Source organism: Pyrus communis, chromosome 14 (assembly GCF_963583255.1).
Source record: "Pyrus communis chromosome 14, drPyrComm1.1, whole genome shotgun sequence".
Lineage (NCBI taxonomy): Eukaryota > Viridiplantae > Streptophyta > Magnoliopsida > Rosales > Rosaceae > Pyrus > Pyrus communis.
In genome coordinates, this window is record NC_084816.1 from 24,339,552 (window position 1) to 24,361,682 (window position 22,131).

The 22,131-nt window shown below is 35.8% G+C and overlaps 1 protein-coding gene and 1 pseudogene across 2 annotated transcripts; both read right to left on the minus strand.

Moving 5' to 3' along the window:
- Window positions 1–326: 326 nt before the first annotated feature.
- On the minus strand, window positions 327–10,390 carry LOC137715875 (glutathione S-transferase-like). 2 transcript variants are annotated; one of them, XM_068455232.1, is made up of 3 exons: window positions 10,200–10,390; window positions 10,078–10,126; window positions 327–907 (listed from the first exon to the last, which is right to left on the minus strand). In XM_068455232.1, the coding sequence occupies exons 1-3, from the start codon at window positions 10,347–10,349 to the stop codon at window positions 465–467; spliced, it is 642 nt and encodes a 213-aa protein (XP_068311333.1). In that variant the 5' UTR covers window positions 10,350–10,390; the 3' UTR covers window positions 327–464. The 2 variants fall into 2 exon arrangements, with proteins under 2 accessions (XP_068311333.1, XP_068311332.1); XM_068455231.1 differs by lacking the exon at window positions 327–907 and adding an exon at window positions 9,030–9,721.
- Window positions 7,284–8,588, minus strand: LOC137715535 (glutathione S-transferase F13-like; annotated as a pseudogene).
- Window positions 10,391–22,131: the final 11,741 nt, after the last annotated feature.

The window sequence follows — 22,131 nt, forward strand, 5'->3', positions numbered from 1 at the left end:
ACCCAGTTGTTGTCCACGTGTAGCCTTGAAAATCGACCACACATGCGGGAACATGTTGAGAGTTGTCCTACATCGGTGAGGGACAATGTTTGCTATGTGCTTATATATGATCTTAGGCTACTCCCCATATTACTAATTGGTTTTACGATGGAACCCTAGTTTCATCTGTTTATTAGATGCCGAAACATAGGCATTGCTCTGATTGCAGCCCGGTTATATTTTCGAATCTCAGTTTTAGTCAGTTGAGATCAAATTACTGGTTTGGTGGAACACAAACTTCAAACACCAAAAACAGATTGTAAAAGCATATGCAAAGGGCATCAGCAGCAGTGGCAGAGACTAGTCTTCCAATTATTTCGGGGAAACGGAAAATCAAACGAACGTTTGATAACTAACATACATGTTATTATTGTAGATATATGACTCTGTTGAGTAAGCTGCAGCAGCAAGCTTTAGTACTTGTTTCACTTTTGCTGGGCAAGGACTTTGTTCCAAGCTGGCCTTGCTGTGATATCCGCCACCCATGCGTGAACATGGGGGCGGGATTCGAACAGCTTCTTCGATTGTGTTCCCATCAAGTAATGTATGGTGGGAAGGTGGTGAAGATCAGCCAAAGTGAAGCTTTCACCTGCCAAATATTTCGACTGAGCCAGACGAGTCTCATATACATCAAGAACCACAGCCAACTTGGCTTCATTTTCCTCCACAACTGCCGCGTTTGTGGTCATTTTAAACATAGGCTTTAAAGCTAGCTCAAAGGTCAGTTTTGAGGCCGCCGGGTCGAACTTTTGGCCCTCCACCTCCGACCACAATGATATAATTGCCATCTTCTTCGAGTCTCGGATCACTAGAGGGGTTCCCTTGTCAGCATACTCGTGGGCAATGTATTGTGTAATCGCCCTTGATTCTGCATATCAGAAGGTGCATAGCTGATCTTATATGCACAAATTCATACTTCATATATGTTGTGTGTGAATTTGATGTCACGACTACAACAACAATGCCGTATTCCAAGCCAATAAAAAACGGACATGTATTATAACTCTTTTTCATATGAATGTCCTTGATGGGTTTGTGATACCCCGCATTCCAGATATAGGTAAGTTTTTCTCATTGTGAATGAATCAAAAACAAATTTATCTTATATAAACATATTCATATTTCATGTATGCTCTGTGTGAATTTGATGTGAATGAACTATATATCCTACTGTGATAGTGATGGATTGATTTTGGATACCGTCACAATGATATCTCATTCCAATTACAGATAAGTTTATCACGATGTGAGTGAGCTAAACACAGAATACTTGATAGTTTTGTTCTTCATGTTCTCATGGTAATCATATACTTACATTGAGGGAAATGAAGGGCTCCTTTTTGTGTTCACCAGCACCCAAGTCGATTGGAACAAGCTCGAATTCGATGTCTTTCTCGTAGAGAGTAGCAAAAACTCGCATTGCAGCGGTTGAAATAACGCTTCCGTGGACCTTGATGGCAACCATGACTCTGGAGGAATTGAAGTAAGAAATTTGAGCAACTGAGAAAGAGGTGTTGTGATTTGGACCCTGATATGGTCTAATATTTATAAGACAATGACCATTGATGAGAAGGATCAAGTGCTTCTGAAAAAAGTAGCTTTTAGCGCAAGCTAATACGTAGTTTGGGTGGAAGCTTTCAATTACTGATTTTGGCTTGGCTCAAGGGGATATCGTATGCACCCATGTCACTCACTACCCTCCAGTCTTCTTAAAATGCAAAAGGAAGAGCAAAAGGAAGTCCAAATTCGACTTTCTTATAAAGCAACTGCAAGTCAAAATAGGACTTTTTAAAAAGGCAAGTTTGTGGCCGTGCTTCCAAGAACTTGAGGTCTAGATTCAGATAATATAATTCAATTTATTGGATAAAAAAAATATGATTCAATTTTATTTACCATTCTTGATTTTAATGTCCGGAGCCTAAGGATCAATTAATCTGGACCGCACAAATTGAATCCAACGATCTTCATTAACTTATTTTCCTGGTCCACCATATAAATCAACAGTTCTGATTTCTTTTACACATCAATCAGCGGTCCAGATAGATTAATCCTTAGGCTTTGAACACTAAAATCCGAAGCGGATCCAATTCCTTTATTTACGATCAGGGTGGGCAGTGGAGCTGGTCATGCTCCTCCCCCATACCGAATAAATTATTTTCTCTTTGTCAGATATTGCACATATAATTGTTTAGGGTATGGAATAAATACGGTTTTAGTGCATGTTGTTTATTTATGTTTTTTAATTAAAAAAATATAATGTGCGAAAATCACTTTTTGAGAACACATATGTAGCAAGAGACATTTTTTAATGTGTTCAAAACATAAAGTGGTACACCATATGCTATTATGGAAGTGGATAAATTTTTTTTTTTTTCAAATATTCATCCACTTGTATAATAGCAAATGACATATGTGCCCGTAGTCCAAACATTGGAAATCTCTGATGTACGTGTGCTTCCAAGAACTGGCCATCTAGATTCAAATAATTTAATCTAATTACATAATTTAATTCACGATTAGGGTCGATAGTAGAGCTGGTCACGCTCCTCCATACACACAAAAATGATTGTTTAGGACAATGCCGAATTCTAAAGGAGTAAACTATGAGATACGGTTTTCGGGTATGTTGTTTATATATGTTTTCTTATAAGAAAAATAGTGTGTGAAAATACTTTGTTAAACTATAAGCACATATAAACGTGCATATAAACACATTTTGGCTTGGTCGCCTCCTTTAATGTCATTAGCTTTTCTTTATTTGAAATAAAAAAATGCAAGCAACTTTAATTACCTCGATGGAAACTTACGTTTATGGATGCTTGATGGAAGAGAAATGATTTCAAGATGTGTGAGAAAGCCGCTCTTAAACGTAAATTCGTTACTTGGAGATAATCAGCGTAACAAGTTAGGGCGGATTACCCTACACTTGTAATAATCCGATTGATGAACAACAGCTTTGTTATTCTTTTGGATAAAAATCTTAGAGAATTTGATGATGCTCAGGTGATTTTTGAGGACGTTGGGAAACACTCATAGGGATTTTGGAAGAGAAAAGAATAGTTGAATGAGGATATTTCCCCCAAAAGAATAATAGGTATATATAGGAAAATTAATTTTGATACAACAATCTAGAATGCCACTATAATCTGTTTTGTGTCAAGTCTTCCGTTAGCTACAAACACTATATATCAAACACCAAGTCTTCGATTTTACTGTTAGAAAATTTAATTTGATGTTAAGAAAAAGCAAATGTTAAACGCCAAGTGTTATGACTTAGTTTATACAGAAAATAAATTGACAATTGAAATCATAACGGATGTTTTAAACCAAGATAACGGATCAGAAGATCAAAGCAACTGAAGAAAACAGCCTAACTAATTGTAATAAGCATCCTTAATGAAATTAAGAGAGAAGCTGTTACCCACAATTATAGGAGAGACTTTTTCATGTACCGGTAATACGGCGTGGTATGTCACATGTCATTATACAATTGGAGGAATATTTGAAAAAACAAAAACTTTATTTCACTTATAAAATAACATGTGGCATACCACTTTATGTTCCAAGCACATTGAAAATCTCTCGAATTATAGACGTAACTAGTCAAACAATGAAAAGAAGTACTTACTTGTACTCTATGTTGCTTGACCATATTTTTCATTTAGTGGTTATTCAATAAATAGACAAATAATGTTACATAAACTTTGGTAATGTTAATCGAACGGTTATACGATAAACTTTAGCAACGTTAATCGAACGGTTATATGATTTTTGCTTTGATTGATTTTTGCAGCGTTAATCTTTTAAGGGTCATTTTGGTTCTAGTCTCTAATCAACCTAATTGTTAGATTGAAACCTTATTTGTTCAAATATTTTGATCGAGGTCCTTTGCCTCATTTAAGAGATTGAACTCATGCATTTATGCATTTAATGTCCCACAAATTATGAAATTTAAACAAAGTCAAATAATATTTTAAAAAATATAACAAATACTTAAAAATCAATTCCAGAGTAATATTTTTTTTCAAAAAAGTTATAACAAAAATAAAAATATTGTACTCACATAATTATTAACATATTTTAAAAAATAACTATTGATATATTTTAATACATAAAATAAATACATATAATTAGCACGGGTACATTTAGCAAAGTAAAAAAATGGGTACAAATGAATTAAAAAAATATGTGTATAAATACAAATAAAAGTTTAAAAAATATGGGCACAAAAAGGAATTAATATATGGGTACAAATTAAAGCTGAAAAGAAAATTGGTACAACTTAAAAAAAATGGCTTGCAAATTAAAAATGGGTACAAATTAAAAAATAAAAATATATGATAAAAAATTTAGCCATAAATATAAATATACCAAATGTAATGTTTCTAACACTAAATGAATATATTTAGAAACAAAAAAAAAATATTTTATTAATAAAATAATTAATAACGTTTATTAAAATATAAGCATCTTGATCAAAAATTGAAAAAAAAAAAAGATTTTAATCAATGAAATAGGACAAATAAGAATGAAAACCTAATTTTTCTATTTTTTAAATTATGGCTTAGAAGTTAGTAGCTAGTTTGATTTGCTTAGTTGATCCCTAGGCGGATCCTCTTTATGAGGATTCTGGAGATTCTTCAATTACATCTGTTCATCGTACATAGTACGGTAAAAAATCATTGTAATTTTTTTATTTAAAATTGAATATAAATAGTATTTGACAAAAAATGATTGTATGATGTACGATGAATGGATGTGATTGGAGGATCTGGCGAGGATCCTTTCGATCGATCTTCATACACGTCAACCTATTTGTGATATAATTAGGGTTTAAAATTTCTTTCCTATGGTCGATATTTCTATGCAAATATTACAAAAATTAGAAAAAGATATGTAAAGGGAGTTGGTGGAGGGGGGGGGTTAAAGTCTAAATTCATCTCATATTGGTTAAATTTCGACAAATTGTCATATGATATTCCCTAATTAATCTCATTTTAAATTTTCAAGTTTTTGAGCAAATTTCCATCATTTCCATCTGATGTAATCAATATTGATATCAATATATCCATCGATATTTCACAAATTTGAATACAGATATTTCCACCGATACAAATATTTCAAATACTAGATATAACCGTGCAATACTTCAAAAGAATTAGAGAAAAAAAACTCACCAAATCAAACGATGATCTTGCTTTCTAATGATTGACTTTGTCTTTCTTCTTGGACGAGAATCCCAATTTCCAGGTTGGGTCGCAAGAAATCTCTTTTTTTTTTTTGACAAACAGTTACCAAAGGATAGCCGACACATTTGAATCACATCCATTATTTAGACCAACTCTAACTCTTGAATCCAATCAAAATATTTGAGTTTAAACCCAAAAAAATGTCACCCAAAACTAGGACTCAAACCTCAAAATTTGAGTTTGAACCCAAATTTGGGTTCAGATTTGGCTGACCCAAATCTTGAATGGGTCCCATTTAAAATCTAGCTAAATACAAGAATTAGTGGCCAACAGTTAGGCTCCAAGTGACAAGGACGCCAGTTGTCCGACGGTAATTGTAGCCATTTTTATTTTTGGACTGTTGCTTATCAACACTCCAAATCCAACTCCTTCTTTGGGCAACCATTTTAAACTGATCTAACGGTATATATATTTGTTTTTGTCAAATCCAATAGCTGAAATCTGAGTCCAATGCCAAACTAATAAAATAATATTTGGTATGAGTTTTGAAATTTGGTTGATTAATGTATGTATTGAAGTTTGGTTGGTTGGGTGATTAGTTGGTGTGACTTGTTTGGTTTCAAAAATCTTATTGGAACTTAAATTTTTTAGATTTAAATATTCGTAAAATTAAATTATAATATAACTAAAAGTTACAAAAAAAAAAAAAAAATTAGGGTTAAGGCCATTCTACAACTATTAATACATTTTTAGTTTTGAAATTTAAGTTTAGAAGATTGTGTGACATTCACTGTGCACATAAATACTTGAAATTTTGAGATATAATTGATTTATGAAAAGAAATTTAATTGAAAGTTAACATGTATACACAAAAAAAAAAAAAAAAAAAAAAAAAAAAAAAAAAAACACACACACACACACGTACACACACACACACATATATAGAAAAAAGCTCTCCCTCTCCTAGAAAACCCTAGCCGTTAACCCCTTCGCCGCCACCCTCTGGCTATGACTAGGGGCCGGTGGTAGCCTCTCGCCTCCCTTTCCTAGCTCCTCCTCCCTTCCTTTTCCCCTATCTTCCCCATCTCAGCCATCCTCTACCCCCCTCCATTCTTGTTTTTCTTCCCACCTCCTGACGCCGACCCCTCATTCCCGACCTTTCCCTTCCTCATCTCCCTTCCCTTGCTTCTTTCCCACCATTTTGGGTGCAGTTTTCCATGGATCTATGCCTATACCCTGAACCGGACCATGCCCCTTCAAGATTCTCTTCGATTTGGCGCTCGTTTTCCTTGTGTGATATGTGTTGCAAGTGGCTTGGATCCCCCCTCGTCAACTCAGTTCCATAGTGGTGTCTCCCTCCTCGACGGCTTCGATGCTCTCAACTCTGGATGATCGGCTTGGTCTGGGAGCTTGGCATGCTAGTCTCGATGCAGCTTGGCTTGGCTTGAGTGTGGACGCCGACATCACACTATCCAGATTTTGGAGGAGGCCTAGGCCTGGGTGCCTCATTCCCCCCATTTTTGAGTTGTACATCGGATCCTTCTCTGTGTAGTTTAGTTCCCCTCACCCTTGTGCACTGCGATGGGGCTGGTTTTGGCTAATTTGGTCATCGCCTTTGTGCGTTGTGTATTGTGAGTCTCGTCTGCTAACGGTGACTTTGATGTGGTCACACACTTTCGCGATGACCTTTTGTGGCCTCGCTATTCAGCGATGACCGTTGTGTTTGCTGATATCTCTCTGTTGCGGTTATCGTTTATTATGACAGAACTGTATTGGTAGATTTGTGCGCTTGGCGACTGTGTGGTTGAGCTTGTGCGTGTCTATTAGGGGTTTAATGTTATTGGTCACTGGAATTATGTAACCAATGACACTGTAATTGTTTGGAGTTGATTAATGAAAGTATATGCTATTGTTTCTTGTTAAAAAAAAAAAAAAAAAAAAAAAAAAGATAAACAAATAAATATAGTACAAGACGAAAATAATCCTAAAATTGACAAAACTAAATGGCAGAAAAACATTAGCAAGAACTAGAAGGCTTATAATTCAAGGAAATTGCTAAATTACATTTGTGTTGCTTTCAAGTTCACCAATAATTTTCATGCCCTCAGCCACTTTGATCGAGGCAGGCCTAGCTGAAATTTCTTCCCACCATGCTTTCACGTAAGGACGATCGTTGACCAACGAAGACCAAGGAGTCTTCATGAAATAAAAAGTGTAGGGGAAGTGACGAAGGTCAGCTAGGCTGTAGAACTCACCAGCAAGGTACTTGTTTGTTGCTGCTCAGCCTTCTCTCATACACGTCGAGCACCTTCTCTAGCTTCTCTAAACTCCCGTTGATGAGTGCTTGATCCGGTTTACTTCCCAGCGTAGGCTTCCCAAAGAACTCAAAGGACAGATTGCAGGGTGGTAATGTTGGGATTCCACTTCAGTCCATACCTTGACGAATGCAGCTTCTTTTGAGTTTTCGTACGTAATGAGATCGTATCCTGTTTCCTTGAATTTTTCCGCTACATATCCTGTAATTGCCCTTGCATGATTCTGGTGTTACAAAAGAAAGCCAATTAAAATATATAAGTTTTGTCAAATTAGTGAATATCCAATGCAGGATTTGAGAGGCTTACCAAAAAGTGTGATGTCACCATCTTCAAACGCTGGAATCTGGCCAAAGGGCAACATTTGATGGGGAGAGAGATATCATAAAAAAATTGCTACACCCAAAGCAATTAGCTTCTACATACAAAATTGAAGATTTCCATTATGTTTGTACGAAGAAATTTAAGATTACTAAAGAACATTAAAATGACAGAAATTGAAATGACAAGATTTTATTTTCTAGAATTTGTGAATTTTCTTATTTGATTAACCTAAAAGAATAATGGAAATGAATACGAAATTTGTTATTTTCAAACCCTCAATCATAGAAATTGGGAAATAACACCTATTTACATGAAATTTAAACTTGGGAATTGGAGGTCCCAAATTTTAAGTTTTTTTCCATCTAGAAAGTCTATATTTCTATGTTTCTGAATCCAAACAAGGGAGTTGGTGTATGCAATTTATAAATTCTGACTTTTATCCAATTTTCAAGTTTATTTCTCTCATCCAAATGCAATGTTAAGTTTTTGGTAACTTATAGGCGATGAAATTTACGTTCTTGGCAAGAAAGGAGGCTGCTTGTTTTCGAGGCCCAAAATGTCGATGGGGACAAACTCAAAATCAACTTTTTTTCATGAAGACATACCTCTACGCGAGCTGTGCAGGGCGACACAGGAAATCCATGCAGCTTCGGCACCATTTCTAGGCCAGTAGAGAGCTAAGTGGGGATCTATAATGTTTTGAGTCTGGCTGAATAGCTTTCATTGATTTCTTGACAAGGAATAATACAGGATTATAACTAGTCTAGGAGTGACTTTACGCAGAAAGTAATAAATGAAAACATGTAATTAGCAGAAGCTATATATACAAATGAACAATTAGAGATTATGTATAAGTCAACAGTTGATTTGCCTAGCTGGGATGCTTGATATCTGGAGGAGATGGTGTTGTCATGGCTGGCGTGGGAGTGATGGATGGAGAGGATGAGACTTCCCTTTTATGAACAAGCTCTATAGTCTATGCTATGGATGTTGAAGATGCTCTTTGTCTTTAAGGCAATAGGACTTACGAATTGGTAAATTTCCGGTTCTAGGTGACTAGAAGGCTCTTCTTGTTACAGTTAGGTTAGTCTTGTCCGACTTCCATGGTTGCCATGTGAATCAGGTTAGCCCACTCCTTCGTTTGTGTTTTAATTATATTACCACATATTTCTAACACAAATTACTGGTTTGGTGGATCACAAACTTCAAACACCAAAGGGCATCGATCTTTGTAATGAAAATGGAAGAATAATCTCAAAGGCATACAACAGCAGCAGTAGCAGAGACGTCTTGTCCTCCAATTATTTCGGGGAAACAGAAAATCAAACGAACGTTTGATAACTAAGGTACATGTTATTATTGTAGATATGCCACTCTGTTGAGTAAGCAGCAGCAGCAATCTTTAGTACTTGTTTCACTTTTGCAGGGCAATGACTTTGTTCCAAGCTGGCCTTGCTGTGATATCCGCTACCCATGCGCTAACATGGGGCCGGGACTCGAACAGCTTCTTCGATCGTGTTCCCATCAAGTAATGTATGGTGGGAAGGTGGTGAAGATCAGCCAAAGTGAAGCTTTCGCCTGCCAAGTACTTCGACTGAGCCAGACGAATCTCATATACATCCAGAATCACAGCCAACTTGGCTTCATATTCCTCCACAACTGCCGCATCTGTAGTCATTTTAAGCATAGGCTTTTTAACTAGCTCAAGGATCAGTTTTGAGGCCGCCGGGTCGAACTTTTGGCCCTCCACCTCACACCCCAATGATATAATTGCCATCTTCTTAGTGTCTCGGATCACTAGCGGGGTTCCCTTGTCAGCATACTCGTGGGCAATGTATTGTGTAATTGCCCTTGATTCTGCACATCAGAAGGTGCACAGCTTAACTTATATGCACAAATTCATATTCATGTACGTTGTGTGTGAATTTGATGTCACGACTACAACTGCGATGCCATATTCCAAGCCAATCAAGAACGGACAACGTATTTTAACTTTTTTTCACATGAATGTCCTCTACGGGTTTGTGATACCCCGCATCCCAGTTATAGGTAAATTTTCTCGATGTGAATGAACTAAATACAATTTTATCTTATATAAACAAATTCATATATGCTTCAAGTGTGACATTAATTGATTGATTTGGATACCGTCACAACTGCATCCGATTTACAGATAGGTTTATCACGAGTGAGCGAGCTAAACACGGACTTACCAAAGAGCTTAAGATCTCCGTCTTCGAAAGCTGGAACTTGACCAAATGGCTGCATCAAATGAAGAAAAGAAATGTGAGATTTAGTTTTGTTCTTCATGTTCTTATAGTAATCATATACTTACATTGAGGGAAATGAAGGGCTCCTTTTTGTGTTCACCAGCACCCAAGTCGATTGGAACAAGCTCGAATTCGATGTCTTTCTCGTAGAGAGTAGCAAAAACTCGCATTGCAGCGGTTGAGATAACGCTTCCGTGGACCTTGATGGCAGCCATGACTCTGGAGGAAGTGAAAAAGTAAGAAGTTTGAGCAACTGAGAAACAGATGTGTTGTGATTTGGATCCGGATACGGCCTAGTATTTATAAGCCAATGACTATCGAGGAGAAGGACCACCTGCTTCTGAAAAAGTAGCTTTTGGCGCAAGCACATACGTATTTTGGGTTCAAGAATAATATTTTTTTTTATTTGTTATTGGGTTTAATTTAGAGAATTTTAACGAAAAGTTCATATTACTGTTTATTTTAACGAAAAATCATATTTTTACACTAAAATGTCAATCTTGGTACTATTCACTTTACCCTTTATTTTGTCCTTATCGTTAAAACTCAAAGTTTTCAAATCATTTTCATTAGTTTTATTTTTAATTTATTCAATTAGATGAAGTGTGAAATTTGGTTACATCATGTGAGAGAGAACACTGTTTATTAAAATGACGAATCTGCGCTTCAATTTTCAGCTTTCTTTTCTTTGTTGCACAGTTAAATTATGTGTATGTCCCTCTTTTGTTTGTGTTGTTCAGCATTCCCATTCTTTTTCCGTCCTTTTCGATCTCTATCTGAAAAAGAAGGAATGCGAATAAAAAAACGTCAAAACGACAAAAGGTGAAAAAAAGGTAGAAGAAAGGTCAAAGGGTGAAAAAATGAACGGGAAAGGTTTCTGGTGCGGAAAAAGGAAAAGAAAAAATAATTAAAAAAAGAAAAAAGAAAAGAAAAGTTGGAGGAAAGGTTTCTGGTGTGGAAAAAAGAAAAGAAAAAAATAATGAAAAAAATAATAAAAAATAAATAAAAGTTTGGAGGAAGAGACGTTTTGATATAGGCGCCTCGTTTTTTAATTTTTTAGACTAAACATACGCTCCTTTTGAAAATTTAATCAAACATTTTCATAATTTCAAGTTTTCACATAAGTTTAATTTTGTTTAGAATTTTAGTTTTTCACGACTTTTTCTGGACTTTTCGTTTTTTTCTTTTCTTTTCCTCTTATCCCTATATATATATATATGCATTTATTATCCATCTCTATGCATTTTTTTATTGTTTGTTATAATTTTACTTTTTTTTTTGTGAATATAGTAGAATATTTATAAAAAAAATTTGTCGAATTTCATTATTTAGAAGACCCAACAGATAATGAAGATTTGTTTTATTATATAGCTACGTATAGTTACCTATAATATGAACACATTTAGTTTTATAATGGATTTGATTTTTTGTATTTCTCAGTACATTTGGAATATAAATGTACCAAAAGGGTTATTTGATAGAGGCATTTGGTTTTGTGGTACATTTGTGATTTTTTGTTCATTTGGTCTTTTGGTACATTTGGAATCTAAACGTACCAAAAGGGTTACCTGACAATGGGCACATTTGGTTTTATGGTATATTTGGTTTCTCTATACATTTGAAATCTAAACGTACCAAAAGGGTTACATAACAATGGGTACATTTGATTTTATGGTACATTTGAATTTTTGATACATTTGGTTTCTCGGTACATTTGAAATCTAAGCGTACCAAAAGCAGATACTTTTGTTCTCAAATGTACCATAAGTTTTAAGTATATTTTTTATATATCTATACGTCAAAAAATATGTATTGAAGACTTTTTATTGAGACATTTTTAATAGAAAGAGATTTTTTTTAAATACTAATAATAAGGTAATGAGGAATTAGTTAATTAATTTTTTATTTTATTTTATTAAAAATGTCATTTAATGCGCAGAAGGGGATTGACAAAATTAAATTCCTATATTATAGACAATTAGTTGCTAGACTACCTTATACTTCTATATAAATGCATTTAAATTAACGACATGGAAATTAAATAAATAGAAAATTATAAGGGTGGCAATTGATCAAAGCACCTTAATCAAATCTTTAAAAGGGATGAATGTTTAATCTAACAACTATAGAAAAGATGTAGGGCATTCTAATTTTCCCTTGGAGGAAAGGTTTTTGGTGTAGAAAAAAGAAAAGAATAAAAACAAGAAGAAAAGAAAGAAAAAGAAAAAAAAGAAAAAGAAGGGGGTTGTTGAAAGTGGCTGGAGAAAAAACTTGGCAATTATTACTTTTTGGTTGAAAGTCAATACAAGGAAGAAGGAGAAGAAAACAGAAGAGACAGACTAAAAAGAAAGCATAAGAAAAGTGAAATGAGGAGAGCAAGACAAGAAGAAGGAGGAGAAGACAGAGCAAAAGGGAGCGAGCAGAAAGCGGAGGAGTATGGGTGGGTTTGAAAAACTGAAAACTAAAAACAATCGGATTGAAAAAAATCAAATTGAACCGATACATATATATTTAATTATTTTTTATAATATTTTAATTATAAAATCATAAAAATTATCAAAATTCTCCAAAATCCTAAAGGCATGAGGGTTCAAACTCATGCGCTCTAGCTCAAAAAGTTTCACTAAAACCAACTTGGCAATAGGTTTTGTTTTGTTATGATTGTAAGACTAAACTATTTATAAAGTTTGAAATCTATAGTCTTTTGTGGAATTAGAAATCAACAAAACCCTAGCCATTAGTAGTAGCGGCCAGACCTTTTATATTTTTCATTCCCTTTTTCTCTCTCTCGCACCAACCTCCTCTCCCTCTCCCCGAGGACCAACATACACACCACACCCACCCACACATCAACGACGACTGCATCACTACCGCAATGGCTCTCTCTCCCTCCCTTCTTCTCTAGGAAGCACAGAGGCTACCCAATCCTTTCCAGCGAGTCCGACGGCTTCGAGCCAATTCCCAGCCACGCTTGGACTCGAAAAGGGTAAAATCCTAATCTACTCTTGGTGGTCTTCATTTTGGTGGGTAGATCGCATGCTAGGGTGGAGAATTGGAGTTGAACAGAGCTTGGGAAGCTCCAGCCTTCGTCCTCGTTGAAACCGGGTCAACCTGACCTAAACCCGAATACCCAGGTCTTTTAGCCCAAAGCTTTGGGCCGGTTACCAAGCCCAAACCCTTTATAACCCAGCTCCAGGCCCAACCACTTAACCTGGGCCTAACCCAACTTAGCTACCTAAGCCCATAACCCAAATAGGATTCGGCCCAACCCAGGTCTTTGGGCCATGGAACTCGGCCCAACCCAGATCCAGATGATGGAATATTCCATTAAGGAATATTTAGGGAATATTCTCTAGAATATCTTCTAGAATGTTCTTTGGAATATTCTCTGTGTTGACTTTTTGTTGACTTTTACGAAATTTGCCCAGGATTCCTCTTAGGTAATTCGACATTTTGAATTCGTTTCCGACGTCCGTTTTCCCAAATTCAATCATTATAGTAAAGTTTTATTAATAGAACCCCTTATGTGCTTAGGTGCATTTATTGTAGCGTTTCCATTTTTGCTAGTTTGCCTGGCTCTTCGACGACGAAGTATCTGTGAGTTGACCCTTTCTAAAATGTATATTTTACTATTAGAAATGCATACATGAAAAATATGATTTTATGACTACGTTTTATGAGTAAATTAGTTTCATGCTATATCAATTTTACGTTCTTTGTAGTATATATGATTAATGACTATATACTACGAATAGGTTATACGATATGACATTTTACCAACTTAGGTTTGGAGTCGATTTCAATTCCTTACAATATCTTTAAAACATTTCTCTTTCATACCTCAAATACTATTTTATTTTAATATAATACATCCGTTAGATTTTCCATCCATTGATCCGTTAAGAGCTAATGTAGCTGCTATTGACGTGGCTACCACATTTGTGCCACGTGGCTAAACACTTAATAAAAAAATTAAAAAATTAATTTAAAGAAAAGTATTAAAAAAAAAAAAAATTAACGAGATACCCTTCCCCAGAATCCCCATCTGTGCCCACCATCCCACCCCCAATCACCCACCCCTTCCCTTATCTCCCATCACCCGCAACCACTTCCCTCCCTACTGCACCTCCATCTTCGATGAGAACCTCCTCACTAAGCTCTTCCCCCAGTACTTACAACCCACGGGCCCACCACCTCCCTCCTACAATCCTTAGCCCAATTAGCCCTTCAGGCGCAAACCTACCATCCTCTGCCGCATCATGATGGTCGCCTTCACCATCATGTCCATCATCTTCTTCATTTCCTGGCTCGCCTTCCCCCCTTAACTCCCCAAGTTCCAGGTTGAATCAGCCACCGTCTCCCCACTCAACGCCACAGGCTTTGAGCTCACCGCCACTTGGGACTTCACCCTCTTCGTCGCTAACCCCAACCACAAGCTCACCGCGATGGGGAGGTTTTCATCGGAGATGGAAGCGCAGTGGGGAGGGAAATGGTTGCGGGTGATGGGGGATGGGGGAAGGGGTGGGTGATGAGGGGCGGGGGGCGGGAGGGTGGGCACATGTGAGGATTATGGGGAGGAGATCTGGTCTTTTTTTTTTTTTTTTTTTTTTAATTTTTAATTTTTATAACTTTTCTTTAAATAATTATTTTAATATTTAAATTTTTTATTAAGTGTTTAGCCACGTGGCACAAATGTGGCAGCCACGTTAGTTCTTAACGGACCAATGGATGGAAAATGTAACAAATGTATTATATTGAAATACAATAGTACTTAAGGTATGAAAGTGAAATATTTTAAAGATGTTGACCCCAAACTTGAGATGGTAAAGTGTAATTTACCCTATATATATATATATTAGAAATATTATGTTAATGTCTTTATGTACTTACGTAGTGGTTATTCGTATGTTCTGCGTACGGGCATATGTCCTGCCTTCGGGTGGATGCGGGCGAATGATGGCCTACGAGCGGAAGATATTTATATTGGTTACGGTCGGGCGTTTAGTTGGTGCCTACGGACGGGAGATATAGGAAATGGCTTTGGCCGGGCGTGGTTTGGTGGCTTCGGCCGAGAGATGTACTGCCTTTGGGCGAATGAAGTTATTAAAATACATATATATATATATATATATATATATATATATATATATGCCTTGTGCTACTACTACTAAGCAACATATATACAATATATGTTTTATGAAAGGTTTTATGGCAGGCTAGGCTTTTTGGAAAAACCTATTACTTATTATGCTATACGAGTTTTCTAAACCTGGGGGTTAGTACGTTATGGAATAATTGTTTTATTACTACTTATATATCAACTTGGTCCACTCATATTTTGTTTTGCGCCTCCTCAGGACTTAGAATCGAGGCGTACAATCCCGACGTCAAGGCACTCTCACATCGACATCTTCGAGTCCTCTCGATGTAGGACCCATCTCTTTGTTCATTCAATTTTATATTATTCCTTTTTAGTGTCTCATATTAGTTGTATGCTCTTAACACGTTCCTCAATTGCATAAGCATTGTATTTAATTTATACGTTTTATTTATGTCAGTAAATTGTTCTTAGTTCTCATGCATCCAAATATGACTTCGTCACCTTCAGGTGTCGGCCATCATGTGCCCACCCTGGTGTTTGGTGAATATTAGGGTCGGGTGTGTCATGAGCACACTGAAAATCCCTCGAATTATAGACTAACTAGTCAAACAATGAAAAGAAGTACTTACTTGTACTCTATGTTGCATTGACCACATTTTTCATTTAGTGGTTATTGAATAAATAGATGAATAATGTTACATAAACCTTGATAATGTGAATTGAACGGTTATATGATAAACTTTAGCAACGCTAATTGAATGGTTATACGATTTTTGCTTTGATTGATTTTTGCAGTGTTAATCTTTTAAGTTTTTTACCTGAATCACTTGTATGAGGACTTAGCATTACGAAATCTTTGCGTGTACTGACAAGTATCTATTTTGCTTTGTGGGATTCAGACAACCAGTTAAGGGTTGTGTTCTTTGATTCTATAAACAGTAAAATGGGCAAAATTACTGAACACGGGTTCCTTAAAACTTACCTTACACACTAAGAAGACTCGATGTAGTTTCATGATTGGTCTATATATATATATATATATATATATGCATGATACACCCGGAATCAACCAGGAAATATATTTGCCTCACTTTTATGTACTCCATGATTAAATTGAAGATTTTTTTTCTTTTAACAACATAGTGAAATCATAGCAAATATAACGACTTTACTAGGTAAAAGTGATCGACATATGTAACATAAAATTGCTGACTGCATAAGTGCATGCATAACATGCAAGTGAACAAAAGAAAGCTTAGCCCCACTTTTCAAATAAGAGCAAATGAAATACTTAGGTGGCCTTCAGTAAGATTTATGCATTAGATTTATATACCAAAGTTGAAACAAGAACCATTCTCTTAAATCTCTTTGCCATTTTCACCCCCACGTTATCCTATATAAAGTTCATAAGTTACTGTACCTAATTACCTACTCAATTATATAAATGCAAAGCAAAAGACAATGACACTTAAATATACATTAAGCACGACATTTGCTGCTGAATGAGAATCCATAACATGAAAGCTTCTACTATGCCAAGAATAATTCCATTGGAAAGAAAAAACATTCAAAAAAGGTTGGAAATTTATTGGAGTCTAAGTGAGAAATGGCTCATTTCTTACGTTTTATCACATGGTAGCTCATGTTTGGAATAAAGAGGTTTTGCTTTACTACAAGGATATTTGTGTTGCAAAGTTATACTTTCCCATCCAAAAGTTTGGTACATCCTGGAGTCCTCATGTTTTCAATTGCTCTAATTTATTATTACTTGGTCTTCTCTGAGTTGTATTTCCCTCCAAATTGCTAGTGCTTTGCTGCACTTAAGAGGGTTTGACATGTAGGTGTAGATATATGTGGTCGAGAGGTATTGACGTTTAAAGCCATGCATTGCAAATGGTTTTTAAAAGGAATTTTAGGATGGTGCAACTGCATTTGAATCTAATTACTTTTCATGCTAAATAACATTTCTTACTTTTCTGTGCATCTAGTATTGTTTCTACCTTTGCAATGCTGCTTTGTATATATGTGAACAAATGCAAGAAAGGATATGATATTACTTTGGTTGCTAATTGATTAGTTTCAAATGCAAGAAAGGATTAGTTTCTAATGCTATATTTTTATGGTTCAAAAAGTGTATAGATGTCGCAGTTGATCACTCGTCGTCGGAGTGTGACCAATGCGCCTCCCGCATTATCAGCATCTACTCCTCTTCCAGATCAACAACATGAGAGGTCAATGCCTTGAAGGAGAAAGTGACAACCCTAAAAGGTCAGCTTGCGGCCCAGGGCGAGTAGATGAGGGCCCAGGGCGAGCACATGAGTATTATTGTACGTGTCTTACAGATGTCCGACCTCTAAATCTCGAAGCTAACACCTGATCTTGCTCCACCTTCGACCTCCCAGCCACTTCGCCCAGCCGATACCCAGTAGCCTGATGTATCAAACCTAGAAGACTACTTGTTGCAAATTTTTCTTTTTTGTTCAGACATCTTGTAATACATTTTCATACATTTTATAATTATTGTTTAGAATTTAATTACAATATTTATTAAAAATTAAGTAAAAAATATTTTTTCCATAAATTAAAAAAAAAAAAAAAAAAAAAAGGGTTTGCACGACGTAGGTTATCCATCACGCAAACCTCGTTTTCACTGCCTTGGTGCGATGAAGGTTTCGTTGCGCTAATTTTTAGGCAACATTTTTTTATTTTGCGCGACGAAAGATCTGCGTCGCGCAAAGTGTTTTTTGTACTAGTAACAACTATTGATGTGATAAATAATAGCACTCAAATTAAACCGTCTTATTGACAATTGTAGTAAAGATGTAAGTAGGGATCGTTCTAGGTCGGGGATTATGAGGGATTGCTAATCTACTCTAAACTGACTCAAAAATACAAAACTAGGTTTAAAAACACTTAACTAAACTCAAAGACTCCTAACTAGACTTATATGATTCAAAACAGCACAAAACAATCAAAAAGACTCAAACTATACTCTAAAGGATGATTTGGACGAATTCTAACTTTAACTTGACTCGAAACACTTAAAAACACAAATTATGATAGATTCTAACTAACTTGACACAACAAAGTAAAGGGGATTGGGTTTTTGACGAATTTAAACTAAAAACAAGCAAATTCAGAAACTAAGTAAAAGGGATACGAATTTGGGTGAATTGATGGGTGATAAGCTAGATAGAGGGTCCTTCTCCACACATGACACACTTGCATACAAATTGATTTCCAGTTGCTTTTCCAATAAACCATGAACCTCAACACCCTAGATTAACCGTGACATCACTAATTAACCCTCAGATTTTCTTTAAGTCATTGAATTGGATGGACAACGCATCGGCAACCAAATTATTCTTCCTAAGTTCCCTACATGAACTGCATAATAGAGACACAAGCAAAGATCATTAAGCTTCGTGAAAATCATAAGCATTGACAAGGCATTCGTAACTATGACATCATGATACTTATGCCATGAATGTACTTAACGCGATCATTTATAAGAGACCTCCACTACTTATGAATATAAGTTCATAACGATTATGTGAAACTCCCTTATATTCTAGCATCAAATTCATGCATGCAAACTAAGTATGCATCCTTAATCAACACACAAGAATAAGTTCTTAATCAAATAGTTGAGTAAATTGCATTCACGATTTATGAAATCACAACTGAAAGTAATCAATTCATATTGCAAATATAATCATGGTTTCAAAGTCTCCTCTAGCTAAAACAAGTTTAGCTCCTCATGTTTACAGCAAAGCAAAGAGAATATAAATTAAACATTAAAAACTAAGATAGATTACACCTAGAAACACTCCAACAATCCAAGCTTGAATGGCCAAAACGTCCAAGGCTTCTCCTCTCTTCTTTCTCCTTCTTTGCTGCAACACAAGGGTGTTTGGGTATGAATTATGGTGATGGATGGATAGGTTGGATGGTGGTAGGGGCGGATGATAGCTAAATGAATGGAGAGAACTTTTTGTGCGGCAGATTGTGTATATATAAAGGGAGAAAGGTTAAGGCATTAATTAATTAATCTAGGAAGGTTTTAAGACTCCAAATCCTCCAAGAAAAGGGTAACAAATCAGAATCCCAAGAGGAAAAAGGAAAGAACCCTGCGGTAAGGACATAAAATAGGAAATAGGAAATGGAAAGATGTTGCCTTGCACGACAAGGAAGGGAAAAAGGAAAGGGAAGTGCATCACCCTTCTTTGGCTGGGATTAATGCTTCTAAAACTTATGTTTAAGTGTCCTAAATTGATTAGGAACCCCTCCTTGCAGCTGGGAAATAAGTAGGAAAAGATTAGGATTGACTAAGTCAAAATAAGGAAGTTTGACTCATGTTTCCTTCTTTGTAGTTGATTCCTTTTCTTCCAAGTCTTGAATTAATTTCTTCCATCTCCTTAGCAGATTCCTAGCCTCCTTTGGTCTTCAATTTTATCCATCCACATTGCTCCAAGCATGTGCAATCCATTTAACGCCCAAAACTGCTCCAAAATACACCAAAATGCACTTTCTTGCCACTTTAACCATGTGGACCTACAAACACACGAAAATAGCTTAAAATACTAAAATAACTAAGAACTAACAACATAAATGTAAGAAAACAAGCTAACTAAGTCACCTAAATATGTTCTTATCAACTATTAATACATTTTAAGTTTTGAAATTTAAGTTTAGAAGATTGTGTGACATTCACTGTTCACATAAATACTTGAAATTTTGAGATGTAATTGAGTTATGAAAAGAAATTTAAGTGAAAATTAACACATATAGAACAAATTCAAACACACACACACACACACACACACACACACACATATATAGTACAAGTGGACGAAAATAACCTTAAAATTGACAAAACTAAATGGCAGAAAAACATTAGCAAGAACTAGAAGGCTTATAATTCAAGGAAATTGCTAAATTGCATTTGTGTTGCTTTCAAGTTCACCAATAATTTTTATGCCATCAGCCACTTTGATCGAGGCAGGCCTAGCTGAAATTTCTTCCCATCATGCCTTCACGTGAGGACGATCGTTGACCAACGAAGACCAAGGGGCAGTGGCGGATTCAAGAAAAAATATTTGGAGGGTCACATGTAAAAATTCATAAATATTTCTGAGGCATATCACCTTAAAAATTAAACTATGTTTCCACCATTCGTAATTTATACAACAAATAACAATACAAGTTACAATTATCCTTCATTATCAATGGAAGAAAAGCATTGCTCTCGATATAAGCCACTATGTTATCACTCAACGACTGATCTTCCATTTGATATCACAATGGACTTTTCAAAGTATTCATAGTGAAAAATGCATTCTTCATTGAAGGCTGAAGCAATAGCAACAAGTATAACCAAAGCCAATGTAATTAGCAAATACACATGATTATAAACTCATACAAACCAACTCCTCACACAAAACTCAACTCATTCAATAATCTAGATAAAAACTTTTATCAATTTATCAACACGAATTGAAATGGAGCTACAAAATATGAAGTCAAGCAACTAAAAAAAACATAGTGTCTATTATTTGTTGAAATATTATTACAAAAAGGATGAATATTATTATTCATTCTACATAAAAAAGAAAGTAATTGCACTCATTGTGCTAATAGGATCCTAGACTCAACAGATTATGCCACATATCAAAATAATACAAGACGACGTCGTTCACAAAATAGAAAAATAGGGTTTCAGGTTGTCCTCTTCAAATCGCACAAGGCCTCATACTCTGCAAGACTGCAACCCAATAACTGACGTGATCTCAGCGAAATACAAGGGAAATCTTTTTCGATTTTCAGACTTTGGATTCTGTTTTGACTGATAAATTGCCAATTTTTTCGAATGTGTGAAGGACAATTCCAATCTTCAAAAGGGCAACACCCAAGTTATCTATTGAGATTCACAAGAGTTTAGAGGGTCAGCTGACCCTCATGAATGCTTTCCAATGATATTGCATTCATCTCATTCAAAGGTATATATACAATCATATACAATCCTATCATAATACAGGAAATAATAATTACATCCTAAACTAGGAAACCAAATATGGTAGGAATCCCACAATTGTAGGAATCCTAATACAAATCAACATTCCTCCTCAAGTTGGTGCATAGATGTTACACATGCCCAACTTGTCTAGAAACCTCGAGAACTTGTCACTAGAAACCGCCTTAGTGAGAATATCTGCTACTTGGTCTTCAGTTCCTATTAAAAGAACCTCAATTACTTTGCTTTCCAGCTTCTCTTTAATAAAGAACTTGTCAACCTCTACATGCTTGGTCCTATCATGTTGCACTGGATTATGAGCAATATCACGAGCAACTTTCACAAAATAACTTAATCAGCTGACCATGTTTGACCCCCAAGTCTTGTAATAGAAACTTAAGCCATAAGATTTCACAAATACCAAGTGCCATACCTCTAAATTCGGCTTCTGCGCTTGACCTTGCTATGACATTCTGCTTCTTGCTTCTCCACATTACTAGATTTCCCCCAACAAAGGTGAAATGCCCGGATGTCGAGCGCCTATCATCCGTCGATCCTGCCTAGTCAGCATCTGTATAGCACTCAATTCTGAAATGTCCATTTTTTCGAAACAAAATTCCTTTACCAGGGCTTCCTTTCAAGTAACTCAATATTCTCATAACAGCACTCATGTGTTGTTCTCCGGGATTATGCATATATTGACTAACTACACTTAATGCATGAGCAAAATCCAGCCTAGTATGGGCCAAGTACATTAATCTTCCTACTAACCTTTGGTACCTCTCCTTTTCAACCGGTACTTGGTTCTGATCGATACCCAACTTCATTCTTTCGGCCAACGAAGTAGCTACCGGTTTACACGCCGACATGCCGGTTTCTTCTA

Excerpts from the sequence above, each read along its gene's own strand:
- LOC137715875 (XM_068455232.1), bottom strand. The coding sequence starts at position 10,349 with ATGGCTGCCATCAAGGTCCACGGAAGCGTTATCTCAACCGCTGCAATG. Across the intron at positions 10,127-10,199 it reads AGCCCTTCATTTCCCTCAAT|CCATTTGGTCAAGTTCCAGC; the intron begins GTAAGTATATGA and ends CATTTGATGCAG. Across the intron at positions 908-10,077 it reads CGGAGATCTTAAGCTCTTTG|AATCAAGGGCGATTACACAA; the intron begins GTAAGTCCGTGT and ends TCTGATATGCAG.